Here is a 15,377-nt window from a genome sequence, read left to right as displayed (position 1 = left end):
TTAACTTGACTCTTGAAGGGATCACACCGACGTCCTCTGACACTTATTGACTAGTAGGATTTGGATGCTTGACTAGTATAAAGTAGGATTCGGATGCTTGACTAGTATAAAGTAGGATTCGGACGCTTGACTAGTTGGAGGATGGACACAGTGAATTTCAACCTACTTGTAAAAGCAGTGCTCCCACCTCTCACATTAGGATGGTAAAATCAATTGATCTTGTATAGACCCACCATCCTAACATAAGAAATGAGGGCACTATCTATATATAAATAAGATCGAACCAGCGCGGTGGACACAACCACAACACCGGAAGAGCAATCCACTAAAATTACAGCGGTCTCTAATTTCATCGAACAAATGTTAGAAGCATTTGTGATCGTACGACACAAGTGAGACTCTGGCACTGTGACAAATATGAGATGAGATCAATGTTGATTTTGGCCACTAGAAACTTAACATGCTTCATTGATAAAAAAAAAATAAAAAAAAAAATGGATCGCGCGGATGGAGGAGCTAAGGGCTCAGCTCGCGCCTGGCCACTTGCCTTGACTCAACCACGTTGCGCTCGTGCGAGTCGCACACCTGCGTGCTAAACCGGCAACGGAACCGACTCCTGTCACGTCGCTGCCGACGTCGCTCGCGTTCCTCCCTCTCAACCCCCGGCGCCCCCTCGCTGTCACTATCCAGTTTCGCCAAATCCTTCTTCATGCTCGAGCACTCCCGCTCAAGCTCCTGCACTCGGTTCCGCATGCTGTCCATGTCCAGCCGCAGCACTTGGTTCTCACGCATAGCCGCCCGCCACACGCCGCCCTCTTCTCCGCTCCCCCTGTTCCCTGCCGCCACTGCTGACGCCTCTGTCGGTGCCGCGGCCTCTTCCATCTCGTCCTCTTCCGGCGCCAGCAGCGTCCCTGCAATCACCCTCCGGAGCTGCAGCTGCTCGAAGAAGAGCACCTGCACCACCGCCCGCAAGGGCAGCCGCTCGTTCTGCGCCGCGTGCATGCATGCCTCCAGCGTCAGCTTCCGGTAGTCCATCACGCCGCACAGCCTCTCCTTCTCTTCCTCCTTCATCCGCAGGTGTGTCTGCCCAGGGGGTTAAACGGCGAATCAACATGGAAGAAGAAAACAAACAGAAAACGCTTGATTTTTGTAAAAAAATTTTTATTTTACCTTGAGATAGATGTCGACGGCGCGATAAAGGCCGTCGTGGTAAACTCGGGCTTCGTCCGGGAGTGCAACCGCCAGGTCGCACAATTTGTCCACCTTAAGATTCGTGTCGGATGCTATCTCTGCCAGGTACGCATCCACTAGCTTCCCGACAAGCTTAAGCAAACCGGTCTGAGACGCCCTTTCCGCCACCGCCGCAGCCCTTTCCGCCTCTTCCCCTTCTTCTTTGCCATGTGGTGCGCCTCGCTCGGCCTCTATGCCGGCAAGGTAGTAGCGGAGGATCCGTTCGACGCAGTCAACGTCATATAGCGTCTCGGCCAGGTAGGAATAACTTGGGATCAGGAGGTCGTCCAGCGTCGCCATCTCCAGCTGCGACGCAATTTTGCGCTCGAGAGCAGTTCGCGCGGTCTCGGAGGCGCGGAGAATGTGCGCCGTACGGAGGAGGCCGAAGAGGAACTTTGTGGCGGAGGCGGAGGAGGTCGTCGCCGTCGAGTTCTTTCCCACAGGAAGGTTGGCGATCACCGTCTCCAATAGCTCCCGCTGCTCCGTTTCGGACGCGACCGGCGCAGAGGAGTGCCTACGCCTGGAGCGGGACAGCCCCGGGATGGACAGCTGAGCGTAGGAGATTAGGGATCCTTCGATGGCATCGGAGTTCAGTTCGCGCGTCTTCATTGCAGCGATCACGCGCTTATACATCGGGAGGCTCAGGATCGCAAGATCCTCCAACCAGGAACCGGCACCGGCGGCGAAAGAGGATGACCGGGGCCCATTTCTCCGGCGGAGCATCCCAGTTTCTATCCCGTTCCAGAGGATCTGTTCGCCGCTGCCACTGCCCACGCGGAACCCTTCGTTGGCCGACCATCCGAAGAGGGAGTTCGTGTCCACGGCAGATGCGCCGGCCGCGATGGCGTCGACGCACTGTTGTGTGATGCCAATGTCGTCGGCGAGCGGAAGTATATCCTCACACGACTTGAGGGTTTTGATGGCCAGACGGATGCTGGGCAGCACGGTTTGAGCGATGAACTTCTGTGTCCGAGCGACGAGGTTGTCCTCGAACAATTCTTCGGTCATCTCGAGGTACTCCGCTGCACAGCGGAGTGGCGCCACGTTCCAAGGGTTGAGGTCGACCTTCACGCCGTAGCAGAACTTGGCAGCCATCTCGAATGCTTCACAACTGGCCGGGAAATCCTCAAGTGTGATGTGTCGATGAGCCTCCGCCTCCTCTTCCCCTTCTTCTTCTTCCTCCTCCTCGATCTCTACTCCTTCATCGCCCTCTCGCGGCTCCCCTGCTTTAACTCCTTCGTTCTGCCTTCTTCTCGGGGTCTTTTTAGGGTTCTCCTCCATCTCCGTGATCAGCCGCTGAATCCTCCCACTCCTCGCCATCAAAGGAAACTGTTCGCAGGAATGAAAACTAAAACTTTTTCTAGCAAAATTCTCAACCAATTCAACGAACAACCAAGTCGAGGATCACCTTATGGAGATGGAAACTCATTCCATCTACTTCGATCGCGATGTCACTCGGCAATCCAGTGGTGAAACAGTACCTACAAAGACCAACTTTTCTTTTTCATTCCAACCAAAACAAGAAATAGAAAAGAGAAATCGCAATGGAGCACAAAATTCACCAAGCCTGTCCCTTGGAACCGGGTTCCTCCTTCCCCATCGCCGCCTCTCTCCTTCTGCCTAACCAGGCCCCTACTCCGAGAGCTGCAGCTTAAATCCCTAATTTCCCCCGAGCGTCGGATCCGAAGACCGTCAGAGGTAAATTCCTGCGTCCGGAAGTGGCATCTCTTTCGACGTTTGTTTCCACTCCGCCATCGTCTTGTCCGCTAACGCGACAGGCTGGTTCGACAAGGGCCGATCGACAAGGATGGGTTTTAAAGCAGGGAACAAAAGATAAAGGCGAGAATGAGCAGTGCGCATCAAAAGCCTGCTTCCTTCCGCCTGGAACAAGCACGCTCTGCTTGGCCATTAAAGTACGGTAGGCAAGCGATCCCCTCTGAGGCTGAGCGGGGCTCAATAATTAACTTGCAACGACAATAATGGTGGTAAAAAGGCCCGTCCCTAACCAATAGGGAACAACAATAATACCAGCGAAGGTGGCTGCAGTCACGCAGTTTATTTTAATCTATCTCCCACGCAACTTAACTCCACGATCTCCACCTCTTCAAGTCCGAGTCATGAGATTTTTGAGGTCTCGCAGTTCAGGCTCATCAATTCCCCCCAGCTACCTCCGTTTCAGAGTGCATTCCGCCATTAATGCAGAAGCCTCGGACGCTGCATGCATTCACTCCACAACCACCATGTCTGCTATTTTTCTACAAAATGCCGCGTGGTTCATTATTACGATCCATTCTGGCGAATGCTCTTTGGATCGGAACGGATGCTCTCCTTAAATTGCAGTGATGCTAATAAATGGTTTGTTAAATAATTGTGTGTTATGGATCGTCAATAAAGTTAAAATTCTTTTTTTAAAAAATAAAATGTCTTTTTTGTTTATTAGTTTCTCCAACAATTTTTTTTTCTTTGCTACTATTCTTTTAAGGAAGAAAAAAATATTGCTGCCAAATCTTTGATAACAAGCATTTAGGTTTGTCTTTGGAACTAGAAAACATGGTTACAATGTTTAGCAAGATAATAGGGTGGTTTTAGTTTAGCTCAAGCTTATTAATCTTGTTAATTGAAATTTGCAAAGGAATGACCTATTAGGTTTCAACACCATTGTGCCTATTTTTCATTGGTTGTTATTAGTATGTGTTTATATGTTTAACCTCTCTTATAGAAATTAAATTATTTGGGAATAAAAATGGTCGGTGTGCATGTAATTTATATGAATATTATTACTCAAGTAAGGCAGCCCTTTATTAGATTTAATTTGACCAAACTTTTAATTTTTTAAATGATCCGAGCTACCATGTATAATGTGTGTTGTTTCCTTTACTAGTTGTCTTGTACCACGGAGCTTTATAATAGGGGTAATCTTTTAATCAAATTTTTTAGAACGATCCTTTTATTAAGAGACTTTCTAAATTTTATAAAGAAATATCTACTTAAAATTTAGAGGATTTTTATAAATTAATATTAAAAATTGACTTGTGTAAACTAAAAATATATAACAAGAGAGTCATGTTGATCGGGTGGTGAAGGAGGGGGTTCGGTCGTACAGTTGTCAACGACACGTGGAAGTCAAAGTCAAGATGGTTAGCCCAAGGGTCTTGCCGATCGAAGGGGTCACCTAGCCGATCGGCTTGGATAGCGCCCGTGCCGACGCGAAGACATTTCGACCGCAGGTCGGGTTTCCGATGCTCAGAGGTTCTCATATAAAAGAGCCGATACGCCGAGCTGCTCTGTCCGCTCGGCTGAGTTACAAACAACCACGGCTGCATGCCCGTTCGAGTATATGACCGAGCGGCTTTCTCGCTCGGCCCAATACGTTTTTCACTCCCAAACGCCAAAGAGGTCGAGCGCCCCCCCCCCCCCCCCCCCCTACCCCCCGCTTGGCCTAGTAACGAACAAGAGACACAAAAGAGGACAAAATGGACAGTTGGTGATATCCTTCTCGAGATATGCACCGCCGACGGACAGCATGGTCGGCGCCCGGACCGAACAGAAGATCGAACGGTGGAAGTTTCCACTGTCATGTCAGAGATATGCTTGGACGGTTGCTGTATGGCGTCAGACACACTTTTCTGACACGTCCATTCTGAGGTATGCTTTGGGATGCATGCACGCCTCGAAGAGCATGTACGTGCCTCCCCAGGATCCTATATAAGGACCCCTAGACTTCGACGGAGGTATGCAATATTCTTCACTGTAGGTACAGTCTTGTTACTCTGCTTCTGCTTCATCTCACCATTGCCTGACTTGAGCGTCGGAGGGTCGTCGCCGGGAACCCCTTCCCAACTCGGCTTTGTTGCAGGTTTGCTGAAGGCCCACGTCGTCTTAGAGGTTATCCGAAGGCAACAGAGAGCGCAACGTCCCCAACGTCCATCGACTTGACTTCGGACAGGATCAAATTGGCGCCGTCTGTGGGAAGTCGCACGCCCGGCAGCTCAGGATCCACGCGGTTGGATGCAGTCAGGAAAGGGCACAGGGGTCCGAGGTCAGCTTCGGGCCTAGAGGCCTAGAATGGGTTGAAGTGCCGCACGATGATGCCCTCATTATCCAAGCGGTAATAGCAAATTATACTATTCACCGCGTATTCATTGATATAGGTAGCTCGACCAACATTATTTTCAAGAAGGCATTCGACCAACTTCAAATTGACCGAGCCGAGCTGCTTCCGATGACAACTCCGTTATATGGATTCACCGGCAATGAGGTTATGTCGGTCGGCCAGACCCGGTTGGCTATATCGCTAGGCGAGGAGCCGCTTCGGAGGACGCGGACCACAAACTTCATCGTGGTCGATGCCCCCTCCGCCTATAATGTGATATTAGGGTGACCAGCTCTCAACGAGTTTCGGACAGTCGTCTCGACTTTTTGTCAGAAGATCAAGTTTCCCGTGGAGGACAAGGTGGGGGAGGTCCGAGGAGATCAGCTTGCCGCCCCGCGATGTTATATGGAGATGGTCCGAGCAGAGTCAGGGTCCGCTCGGAAAGCGTCGTGCATGGAGGTAAACACCATAACCGAAAAGCCTCCAACTTTAGTTTATGAAGAGAAAGAGGAGGTGCAGATCCAGGCTGGCCGACGGGATGCCACCACGTTCGTTGCATCCGACCTGGAAGCAAGCTAGAAGGAAGAACTTATTAGGTGCCTGCGGCTCAACCACGACGTCTTTGCGTGGTCAACCCATGAGCTACCGGGCATCTCGCGGAGCGTCGTGTAGCACAAACTCCATGTCCGGTCGGACGTGCGGCCGGTAAGGCAGAGGAAGAGGGACTTCAATGCCGAACAGAACGTCATCATCAGGGTGGAAGTCGAGAAGCTCCTGGAGGCCGGCCATATACGGGAGGTGCAATTCCCGAGTTGGCTCGCGAATGTGGTGATGGTCTCCAAGCCTGGTAACAAGTGGAGGGTCTGCATTGACTTTCGGGATCTGAATAAGGTGTGCCCAAAAGACTTTTACCCTCTGTCCCGGATCGACCAAATGGTGGACTCGACCGCTGGATGTGAGCTGATATGCATGCTGGATGGCTATCAGGGATACCACCAAGTGGCACTCTCCCAGGACGATCAGGAGAAAGTGAGCTTCATTACGGCGGACGACACCTACTGCTACAACGTGATGTCATTTGGACTGAAAAACGTCGGTGCCACATACCAGCGGCTCATGAACAAGGTGTTCTGGAAGCAGATCGGACGGAACCTCGAGGTATATGTTGATTATATACTCATTAAATCACTCTGAGCGATCGACCTTTGTGCAGATATAGAGGAGACCTTCTAGACACTGAGGACGTACGGTGTCAAGTTGAACCCTCAGAAATGTCTGTTCGGAGCAAAAAGCGGGCGCTTCTTGGACTACATTGTCACCGAGCGGGGCATAGAGGCGAACCCCAGCAAAGTAAAGGCATTACAGGACATGCCGGCTCCCAGTAATTTAAAGGAAGCGCAATGCCTTACTGGTCGGATAACGGCCTTATCGCAGTTCATCTCCAAAATGGTCGATCGGAGCCTACCTTTTTTCAAGATCTTGCATTGAGCCACTAAACTCTAATGGGACAAAGAATGTGATCAAGCGTTCGAAGAATTGAAGGTTTATCTAAACTCTTTACATGTATTAGCTAAGCCAACTACTGGCGAGCCACTCCGCGTCTACTTATCCTCGACTGAGCATGCTGTTGGCTCGGCATTAGTACGACAAGACAGCGAAGAGCAGCCTGTATATTTTCTAAGTCGCATTCTAAAGGATGTCGAGTCCCGATACACTAGTCTAGAAAAGCTTGCCTTTGCGTTAGTCCTCGCCGCTCAGAGGCTCCGACCATATTTCCTAGCGCACACGATAATCGTCATGACGAACAGTCCTCTAGGAAGAGTTCTCCTTAACCCAGAGGCGTCCGGGCGGTTGATTAACTAGACAACTGAGCTCAGTGAATTTGATATCCAGTATCAGTCCTGCACGCCAATCAAGGCACAATCCTTGGCAAATTTCGTCACCGAAGTGCATAATCCCGAGCCTGAATCTTTATGGAAAGTATTTGTGAATGGGTCCTCCACTCGGCTCGAGAGCGGTATTGATTTCTCCCCAAGTATTTTATTGATTTCTCCCCAAGAAGATTTTAATTTATAAAATTTTCTTTTTACCAATCATGAAGGGATGAAAATTATTGGAGAAATTTTTTATAAATTTCTGGAGACAAATTAGGAAGTTTTAATTAATTAAAACTCTCATTGTTTGTAGCTTTAATATGGCCGACCATTATAATTGATGAGAAGAAAACTATTTTTAATTAAATAAATTTTCTTTTTCAATGGCAAAAGAATTAAGGAAGTTTTTATTAAATTTTCCTTATTTGCCAAGACCAAGGATTATAAAAGAGGGGGTAGAGGAGGCTTCATTGGTAACGACTCTATTCTATTTTCACCCTCTTTTCTTCCTTGGTGTGGCCGGCCCTTCTCCTTTTCTCTCTTCCTCTTGTGTGGCCGAAATCCTTTATCTCTTGGAGCTTGGAGGAGGTGGCCGGATCTAGCTTGAGGAAGAAGGAGAGAAAGCTTGCATCCCTTGGAGCTTGGTTGGTGAAAAAAGTTATTCATCCTTTAGAAGATATGCTTGGCCAAAACTTGAAGGAAGGAAGAAGAAGGTGCCTTGGTGGTTCTCGTCTCGGAAGATCGTTGCCCACACAACGTCCGAGATTAGAAGAGGAATACGGTAAAAGATCTAGAGGTTTTTGTTTGCAAAAGAAAAGGTATACTAGTATTTAATTTCCGCATCATACTAGTTTTATTTCTTTGTAAAAATACCAAATACAAGAGGCATGCGATTCTAGTATTTCGAATTAGTTTTCGATGTTATGTTTTTTTATTTTTCTTTTCCTTGTGATTTGATTATTCTTTTTGGTTGACCTAAAGTTATTTAAGGAAATTAAATATTAGCTTTCCTTAAAAGGCTTTGTTTATGCGGTGGTGGTTGTTCTCATATCCAAGAAGGGCATGTGCCTCGTCATGCAGTCCTGGAAGCCAATTTTGGAAATTAATATTTAATGGAATTAATAACCTAGGTGATTTGGATCGAACATGTTAAGTTCCGTAGGAGATCCAAGTCTAAACCTAAAAGAACAAATAAATTAAACTTTGGATCAAATGTGTTAAGTTCCGCAGGCAATCCAAGTTTAATTTAAAAGAACATATGGTAGCTAGGAAAAGGTTCAGACCTTTGTACAAAAATTTTGTACAGTGGAACCATTAGGTTTTCCGAGTAGCAACCAACAAGTTTGACCACCATTGCTCCCTTTCGGTATGAGCAAGCTTGACGACCATATTCTCTAGCTAGATAACTAGATATCTTGGTCACTTGTATTTTATTGTGGTGGAGTGTAGCTCCCATGTATGATAGCTTATTTGTGGTTTTATTCTTGGGTTATTATATCCTGGGCTGCCCACAGTGATCTCACGCATCCTGTAGCTAGATAGCTATTTTCTATTTGCCCACAGTGATCTATGGTGGAGTGATCTCACACAGACAGGTACCCTGACATTTCAGATTGCCACAATTATTTGTGGGAGAGTGATCTCGCAGTCCCTAGCTAGATAACTAGATGTCTTGGTCACTTACTGATTGTTTGTGGTAGAGTGTTACTCCCACATATTGCGGATTGTTTGTGGTGGAGTGTTGCTCCCACATATTACGGATTGGTTGTGGTGGAGCGTTGCTTCCACATATTGCGGATTGGTTGTGATGGAGCATTGCTCTCACATACTGTGGATTGTTGGTGGTAAAGCGTTGCTCCCACATACGATGGATTGTTTGTGGTAGAACATTGCTCCCACATATGACGTATCCTTGTGATGGAGCATTGCTCTCACACTTGATGATCTATTATTGTTTTATCATACATGGTTATATATATATATATATATATATATATATATATATATTGCCCAGGTGCTATAAGCAGGTCTATTGCTGATCCCTAGTAATTTACTAACCGATACTGGTAGGTATGTTTATCATGTCATATATGATCATACTCTTATTTCCATAACTGAGACTATATATCTTTGATCGCCTTACACTTTTGTTCATGCACTACCATGTTCTTATTACCCCCTGAGTGATCTGCATTCACCGCCCTTTGTACTGGTTTTCTTTCGCCAGGTAGTAGGTAGAGGTATGAGGAGTTGCTTGGAGGAACCTGACTGCCAATCCCACGTCACATCTGAGATTGACTTTCCATGCTATTTGGTATTACGCTACCAGTACTCTGTATTTGATCTTGGTATTATATTATGTTGGTTTGTTTATGGTTTTGAACTTTGTGGCCACAATTATTCGTTTTGGGTTTGTATTGTGGTGTAAGTCATGTTGGCATGCAGTCAGTGTTTTAGTTTGCATAGGTTGTGTTTATACCAGCCATGCAAGCTGTGTAGTTTTATTTTCTTCCACTGTATTCTTTCTGTTTCAGTCGTGTGGGTTGCTTATATAACTGAGTGGTTATGTTCTTTTTTTCCAGCCATGTGGGCTAAGTATATAATTGTGTGGTTGTGTATATTCCAGCCGTGTGGGCTGTTGATTAGTTTTTATGTGAGCTTGTGACCTTGTATACATGATTTATTTGTCACTGCTACAGGGGAGGTCCTGCCCTATTTTCGTTGGACAACCTTACTCTCGGGGCATGACAGAAGATATGAGGGAAGAGATATTTGATCTTACCAAAATGTGCAGTCAAGGGCATCCGGATGGGACTTAGCCCGAAGGTATACAACACACTCTTCCGTAATAAGGAAGGGAGTTTGAGCTACACCCTATCCAATTTTCCAGAAGCAGTAAAGCAATCTAGCTTGTGCTAATGGTCATTTAACTTAGAGGAAGAGGGAAGACCTAAGTGCCACTTAGTGGGCCAAGCCACATGGTTGGGTAGTTGCACATAGAAAAAATGGAAGTTCCAACCTTTATTAGAAGAAGACATGCCTATGAAGAACTTACACCCGGGCTGAGATTGCACCATGAAAACACCGGGCTCTGATCGTTTGAGGGAATAAAAATGATAGAAAAGTTGAGGAGTTAAGGGAATGTCATACAGACTGCATAGGATTACCATCCCGTACATAGTGCGGAAGGCATTGAGAGCAAACTAAGATAAAGGGATGTAAAAATACCGACTCAACTCTGAAAAGAAAAAAGGGATGGGGAAACAAAGACCACCAAGAAGCTAGTCCTTGAAGAAAGTCACAAACTCAGGAGGAGGATAACATGAATGATCATCAGGCCCAGGGATGCGAAGGTTGTAGGCTTCAGAAAGCTTCAGGCTAGATTGCACCAACTTAAGATCACTCCTATCAAAATTGGAGCAGAAGAAGGCATACCAAGGGACTAAAGTCTCTCCAGCCATAATCCAAAAAATACAGAAGTAGGGGAAAAGGGAAATGAACACTTACGAAGGAAACGCATGGACGCTAAGGCAAAGCAAGCAGGGAGGAATAAGTCTGGGGAAGAAGAAGCATCAATGAACAATCGCTCAATGCCTTTAGGGGTTTTAAACTAAAACCACTAAGGGGCATAGAGATATGAGCCAAACAATCGAAACGACACTGCAAATGATAGCCATCTAATCACCAGAAGGGAAGCACTATCGAGTCCCGTGTAGAAAGCATGGATCAAGCGTCGTATTAAAGGAAGTCAGTCAGACACGTGTTATCTTCCTATGAAATGCCATTTAAGATGGAAAAGACAGGAAAATTATGAGGCTGATATGGGGACACTAGCACTATGCCTCGAGGACTAACAACTCCATGTGGTACCTTGGGAACAAGAATAGAAGGCGGCGGGAAGTGTTGATCAGAATTTGGCGCCTCGCCCTAGCCTCGGAACCAGAGTAAGAGTCAAATTTGGCCAAGGCCTAATTACCGAGTGGGAGTCATGACCACAGGTTGCTCCAAAGGTCGTAGAAGATAAGTCTACGGGTGTGTTTCCTTTGCTCACCAACGACCTCTCGGTGGCATTCCAGCTTCTCGCCTCGGCGTGAGTTATAAGCGAGCATGCTCTTACGACCAATGACCTCTTGCTCGGTTTTCTAGATTCTCGCCCCAGCGCGAGTTATAAGTGAGCATGCTCTCGCGACCAACGACCTTTAGGTTGGCGTTCCAAACTCTCACCCCAGTACAAGTTATAAGTGAGTATGCTCTCGCGACTAACGACCTCTCGGTCGGCTTTTCAGACTCTCGCCCTAGTGCGAGTTATAAGGGAGTATGCTCTCTTGACCAATGACCTCTCAGTCATCGTTCCAGACTCTTGCCCCAACACAAGTTATAAGCGAGCATGTTTTCACGACCAACGACCACTCGGTCAGTGTTCCAGACTCTCGCCTCAGCGCGAATTATAAGAGAGCATACTCTCATGACCAACGACCTCAGACTCTCGCCCCAGCGCGAGTTATAAGCGATCATGTTCTCACGATCAATGATCTCTCGGTCGGCGTTCCAGACTCTCACCCCAACGCGAGTTATAAGCGAGCATGCTCTCGCAACCAACGACCTCTCGGTCAGCTTTCCAGACTCTCGCCCTAGCGTGAGTTATAAGCGAGCATACTCTCACGACCAACAACCACTCGGTCAGCATTCTAGACTCTCTCCCCAACGCAAGTTATAAGCGAGCATGCTCTCGCGACCAACGACCTCTCGGTTGGCTTTCCATAATCTCGCCTTAGCGTGAGTTATAAGCAAGCATTCTCTCGCGACCAATGACCTCTTGGTCAGCTTTCCAGACTCTCGCCCCAGCGTGAGTTATAAGCGAGCATACTCTCGCAACCAACAACCACTCGGTCAGCATTCTAGACTCTCTCCCCAACGCGAGTTATAAGCGAGCATGCACTCACGAACAACAACCTCTCGGTCGACTTTCTAGACTCCCGCCCTAGCACGAGTTATAAGCGAGCATGCTCTCGTGACTAACGACCTCTCGGTTGACTTTCTAGACTCTTGTCCTAGCATGAGTTATAAGCGAGTATGCTCTCACAACTAACGATCTTTGGGTCGGCTTTTCAAAATCTCGCCCTAGCTCAAGGTATGAGCAAGCACGACTTTTGCAACCACTTGTCAACAACATGAGCATTTGTTTTGCTTTCATCTGTTCAAACATCGCCACCATCACCGGGCCAATAGCAGCACTGGGACAGTGATACAAGTTTCAGTCTTTGCAAAGATAGTCAGCCACCCGCTAGTCCCTTGTATGCAGGTTGAGTCACAAGCATGCTAGGGTCTAGTCAATCGGACTTGAACCTTCTTCGACTAGACTTGGATGGGAGACTTGTTATGCTGTGCGTAAAGGAGGGGCCCGATAAGGCTAGGAAGTTAAAATTCAAGGGGACTTGACAGTCAAAAGTCAAGAGGATATGACAGTCAATAATTAAGAGGATGTGGCAGTCAATAGTCAAGGAAGATAGAAGTTAGACCATCTCACGTCATCAGCCGCATAATTCCTGGTCGATCACAGGTATGGCAGGTCCCTAGATCTGAGACATAAGATGAAGCTTGGACTAGTTCCTGGCCTACCCTCAACTGATCGGATCTCCCCGGCTTGGGCTTTATAGATGGTCCTGGTACTTTTACTAAGACAACTTCCAATCGACTCTTCAATGGTCAAATCATAAAGAATGGGTCTCTCGCGACACTCTCATATAAAACTTGGTCGGTTCACCACAACTCATCCTTTTCATTGAGGCTCAGTCCTGGTAGCATATCTGAGTGGTCATCCTGATTTGTCTGTAGCTGAACTCGGGTGAGACAGAAAACACTAAGCGACAATAATGTCAGAGAATCGTAACTTTCTGTTAGAGAATAACTGTCATACGTCAGGGAATATTCCAGTGGTCTACTACTCCCTGAAGTGGAACCTTCCTTCTACTAATAGGAGGCCGTCGTACATCCTCTCTCACCCGACAGACCCTGACATCCAACATTTTCTGACAGCGGTCAGACTCAACAAGTATGCAGAGTTATATAAAAAGGGAGATCCTCTTTCTTGGCAAGGTACGCACACATACGGACTCGTCTTCAATAATTCTTTTTTCCATCGTACACTACTTTTCCAAGGAAAAAGGATTTGACTTGAGCGTCGGAGAGCCTGCACCGGGGACTTTTTCCCTAGTTTCCAGTCTCTAACATTCCGGGTGTTTGTCTGAGTGTGTGCAGAGTCTAAATACCACCCGTTCTCCTACCACGGACTTTGAGAGTTCCACGTGTGGATTCGCCTTTCTGACGTGCATATACAGGGTACGTCAAAGTCACCGCATTATCAGTACTAACGTTATCTTCACCGACCCCATCTGATTCAGATTTTGAAGAGGATCAAATATGAATAACATTGTTCGTTCGGTTCAATCCTGCAGAAGAAAAGCCTTAGCATTGATCTCATATACCCTTTATAAAACAATATACATAGAAACAAAGAAAGTAATCGAACTGTAATCTCAAATGTCAAATGAACAAGTATAAGGATATGATCTGAGAATTGGAGTTACTTCGACCAGTTGGACTGCAACTAGTATGGTCCAGTTCAACGCAAAAATTCATATGAATTTAAATAAGAAAAACAGAGTCCAAATTTATAAAAAAAAATTATCAAAGTTGAGTAGATAGTAGGCTGAAACTTTAGTACTTTGATATGATTTTTTTTCTTCCATTTTTTAATCAATTATGTGATTGCAATAAAATCATTGACAACTGGAATGGTCCTAGAGGCAAATCGACAAATAAATTGTTAAATGAACAAAATTCATTTTACAAAGAATTTGGAACTAAAAGGTATAGCATGATAAACACAATTCTGAAAAAAGTAATTAATATTTTATCTGAGCATTAGGCTCTTCAGTGGCATCACCTTCTATTTTGATAATTGTATTATCTTCATTGACAAGAAAATCCACGTACATAATCAAAATAGGTGATTGATATATCACAACGAAGTTTATATATATATATTGCGCAGTTTAACCTATGGCACAACCAAAGAACCAATTTAAAGGCAACCAAACACGTACATCGACATCATTTGAGAGAACTAGCGGTGGTTAAACCTGCAGCGCTAGGAATTCGAGGAGCATGCTTCATCACTACCAACGGCACGGAGACCAGTAATTGAAATAGAAGAGCAATTTGTAGGGAAATAAATACGTGGATACTTTTCCCTCTGAACATTCAATTTTCAGTTCCCTTCATATTTTTTATTAATAATTTTCTTTTCCTACTAGCAAATGGTAAAATTATTCAAAAAATTACCTTCTCATTCCCAACACCAACCTCCAGATTTCCCATATCACAGTATCTTTCAAACTTACTTGAAGAGTTTGAAGGGACTTGTGGAAGTTTTAGGACAATATAAAAGAAAATAGAAACAGAATCATAATAGAACTATGGTCTGGATGAGTTGTGACCTTCAAAGTTGATAATGTTCTTATCGCCCCACGAAACACTTGCATTAAGAAAAAAATTGATAAGTAAGATGCTCATCAAATGAATATCAGTTACATACCGCATATGCCTGGTATATAAGATCAGAGTGATGAGCCTTAATAAATATGTCATCTGAAGCATGTCCAAATAATACTGGAATAAAGGTCTTCGGAGCAAACTAGAGAAAACAATGAGAAATTTTAAGTTTACAATAACAGGAGCCTATTATATGATTAATATTTTAGCACGGGTATCATGCAATAACCATCTTAAGAAAACTTGTATCTAGATATTGAGTATTGTGCCAGGACTCGTTAGAGCTGTTGTAAAATAATAAAGCAATACAAACAGTATTACTTTTTACAAAAATAAGTATGCAATAGACAGATAAATAAAGGAGTAGAGTTTAGAATATAGTTATCCGGTTGAAGCGTCGGCACGCCGACTATCCTTAGAGAATTTATTGCCGTCTCACGGTGCAAAGGCTCTCCAGCAAAATTCCCCCAAGATCCGACAACCACTCGTTTCGTCCGTTGGTGCACTCCAAAACGGACGCGACACTCGGACCCAACCTCAGATCGCCGTAAGACCAAGCCTCAGGACAAGAAAGACGAGAAGAAAGCAGAAAGAATCGCATAGAGAAGGGAGAAAGCTCGAGGCTT

General features: G+C 45.7%; 1 protein-coding gene across 1 annotated transcript; it reads right to left on the bottom strand.

Moving 5' to 3' along the window:
* Positions 1 to 382: 382 nt before the first annotated feature.
* Positions 383 to 3,611, bottom strand: LOC122009908 (BTB/POZ domain-containing protein At5g66560-like). The gene is made up of 4 exons (XM_042566221.1): positions 2,793 to 3,611; positions 2,639 to 2,711; positions 1,171 to 2,559; positions 383 to 1,083 (listed from the first exon to the last, which is right to left on the bottom strand). Exons 1-4 carry the CDS (start codon positions 2,828 to 2,830, stop codon positions 517 to 519), a joined length of 2,067 nt encoding a protein of 688 aa, XP_042422155.1. The 5' UTR covers positions 2,831 to 3,611; the 3' UTR covers positions 383 to 516.
* Between the last annotated feature and the right edge of the window lie 11,766 nt (positions 3,612 to 15,377).

The sequence above is a fragment of the Zingiber officinale genome, chromosome 8A (genome assembly GCF_018446385.1).
Source record: "Zingiber officinale cultivar Zhangliang chromosome 8A, Zo_v1.1, whole genome shotgun sequence".
Taxonomy (NCBI): Eukaryota; Viridiplantae; Streptophyta; class Magnoliopsida; order Zingiberales; family Zingiberaceae; genus Zingiber; species Zingiber officinale.
The sequence above is the reverse complement of the archived record's forward strand: the minus strand, read 5'-3'. Positions and strand labels throughout refer to the sequence as shown.

Excerpts from the sequence above, each read along its gene's own strand:
- LOC122009908 (XM_042566221.1), bottom strand. The coding sequence starts at position 2,830 with ATGGGGAAGGAGGAACCCGGTTCCAAGGGACAGGCTTG. Across the intron at positions 2,560-2,638 it reads TGAGTTTCCATCTCCATAAG|TTTCCTTTGATGGCGAGGAG; the intron begins GTGATCCTCGAC and ends TCCTGCGAACAG. Across the intron at positions 1,084-1,170 it reads CCGTCGACATCTATCTCAAG|ACACACCTGCGGATGAAGGA; the intron begins GTAAAATAAAAA and ends CCCCCTGGGCAG.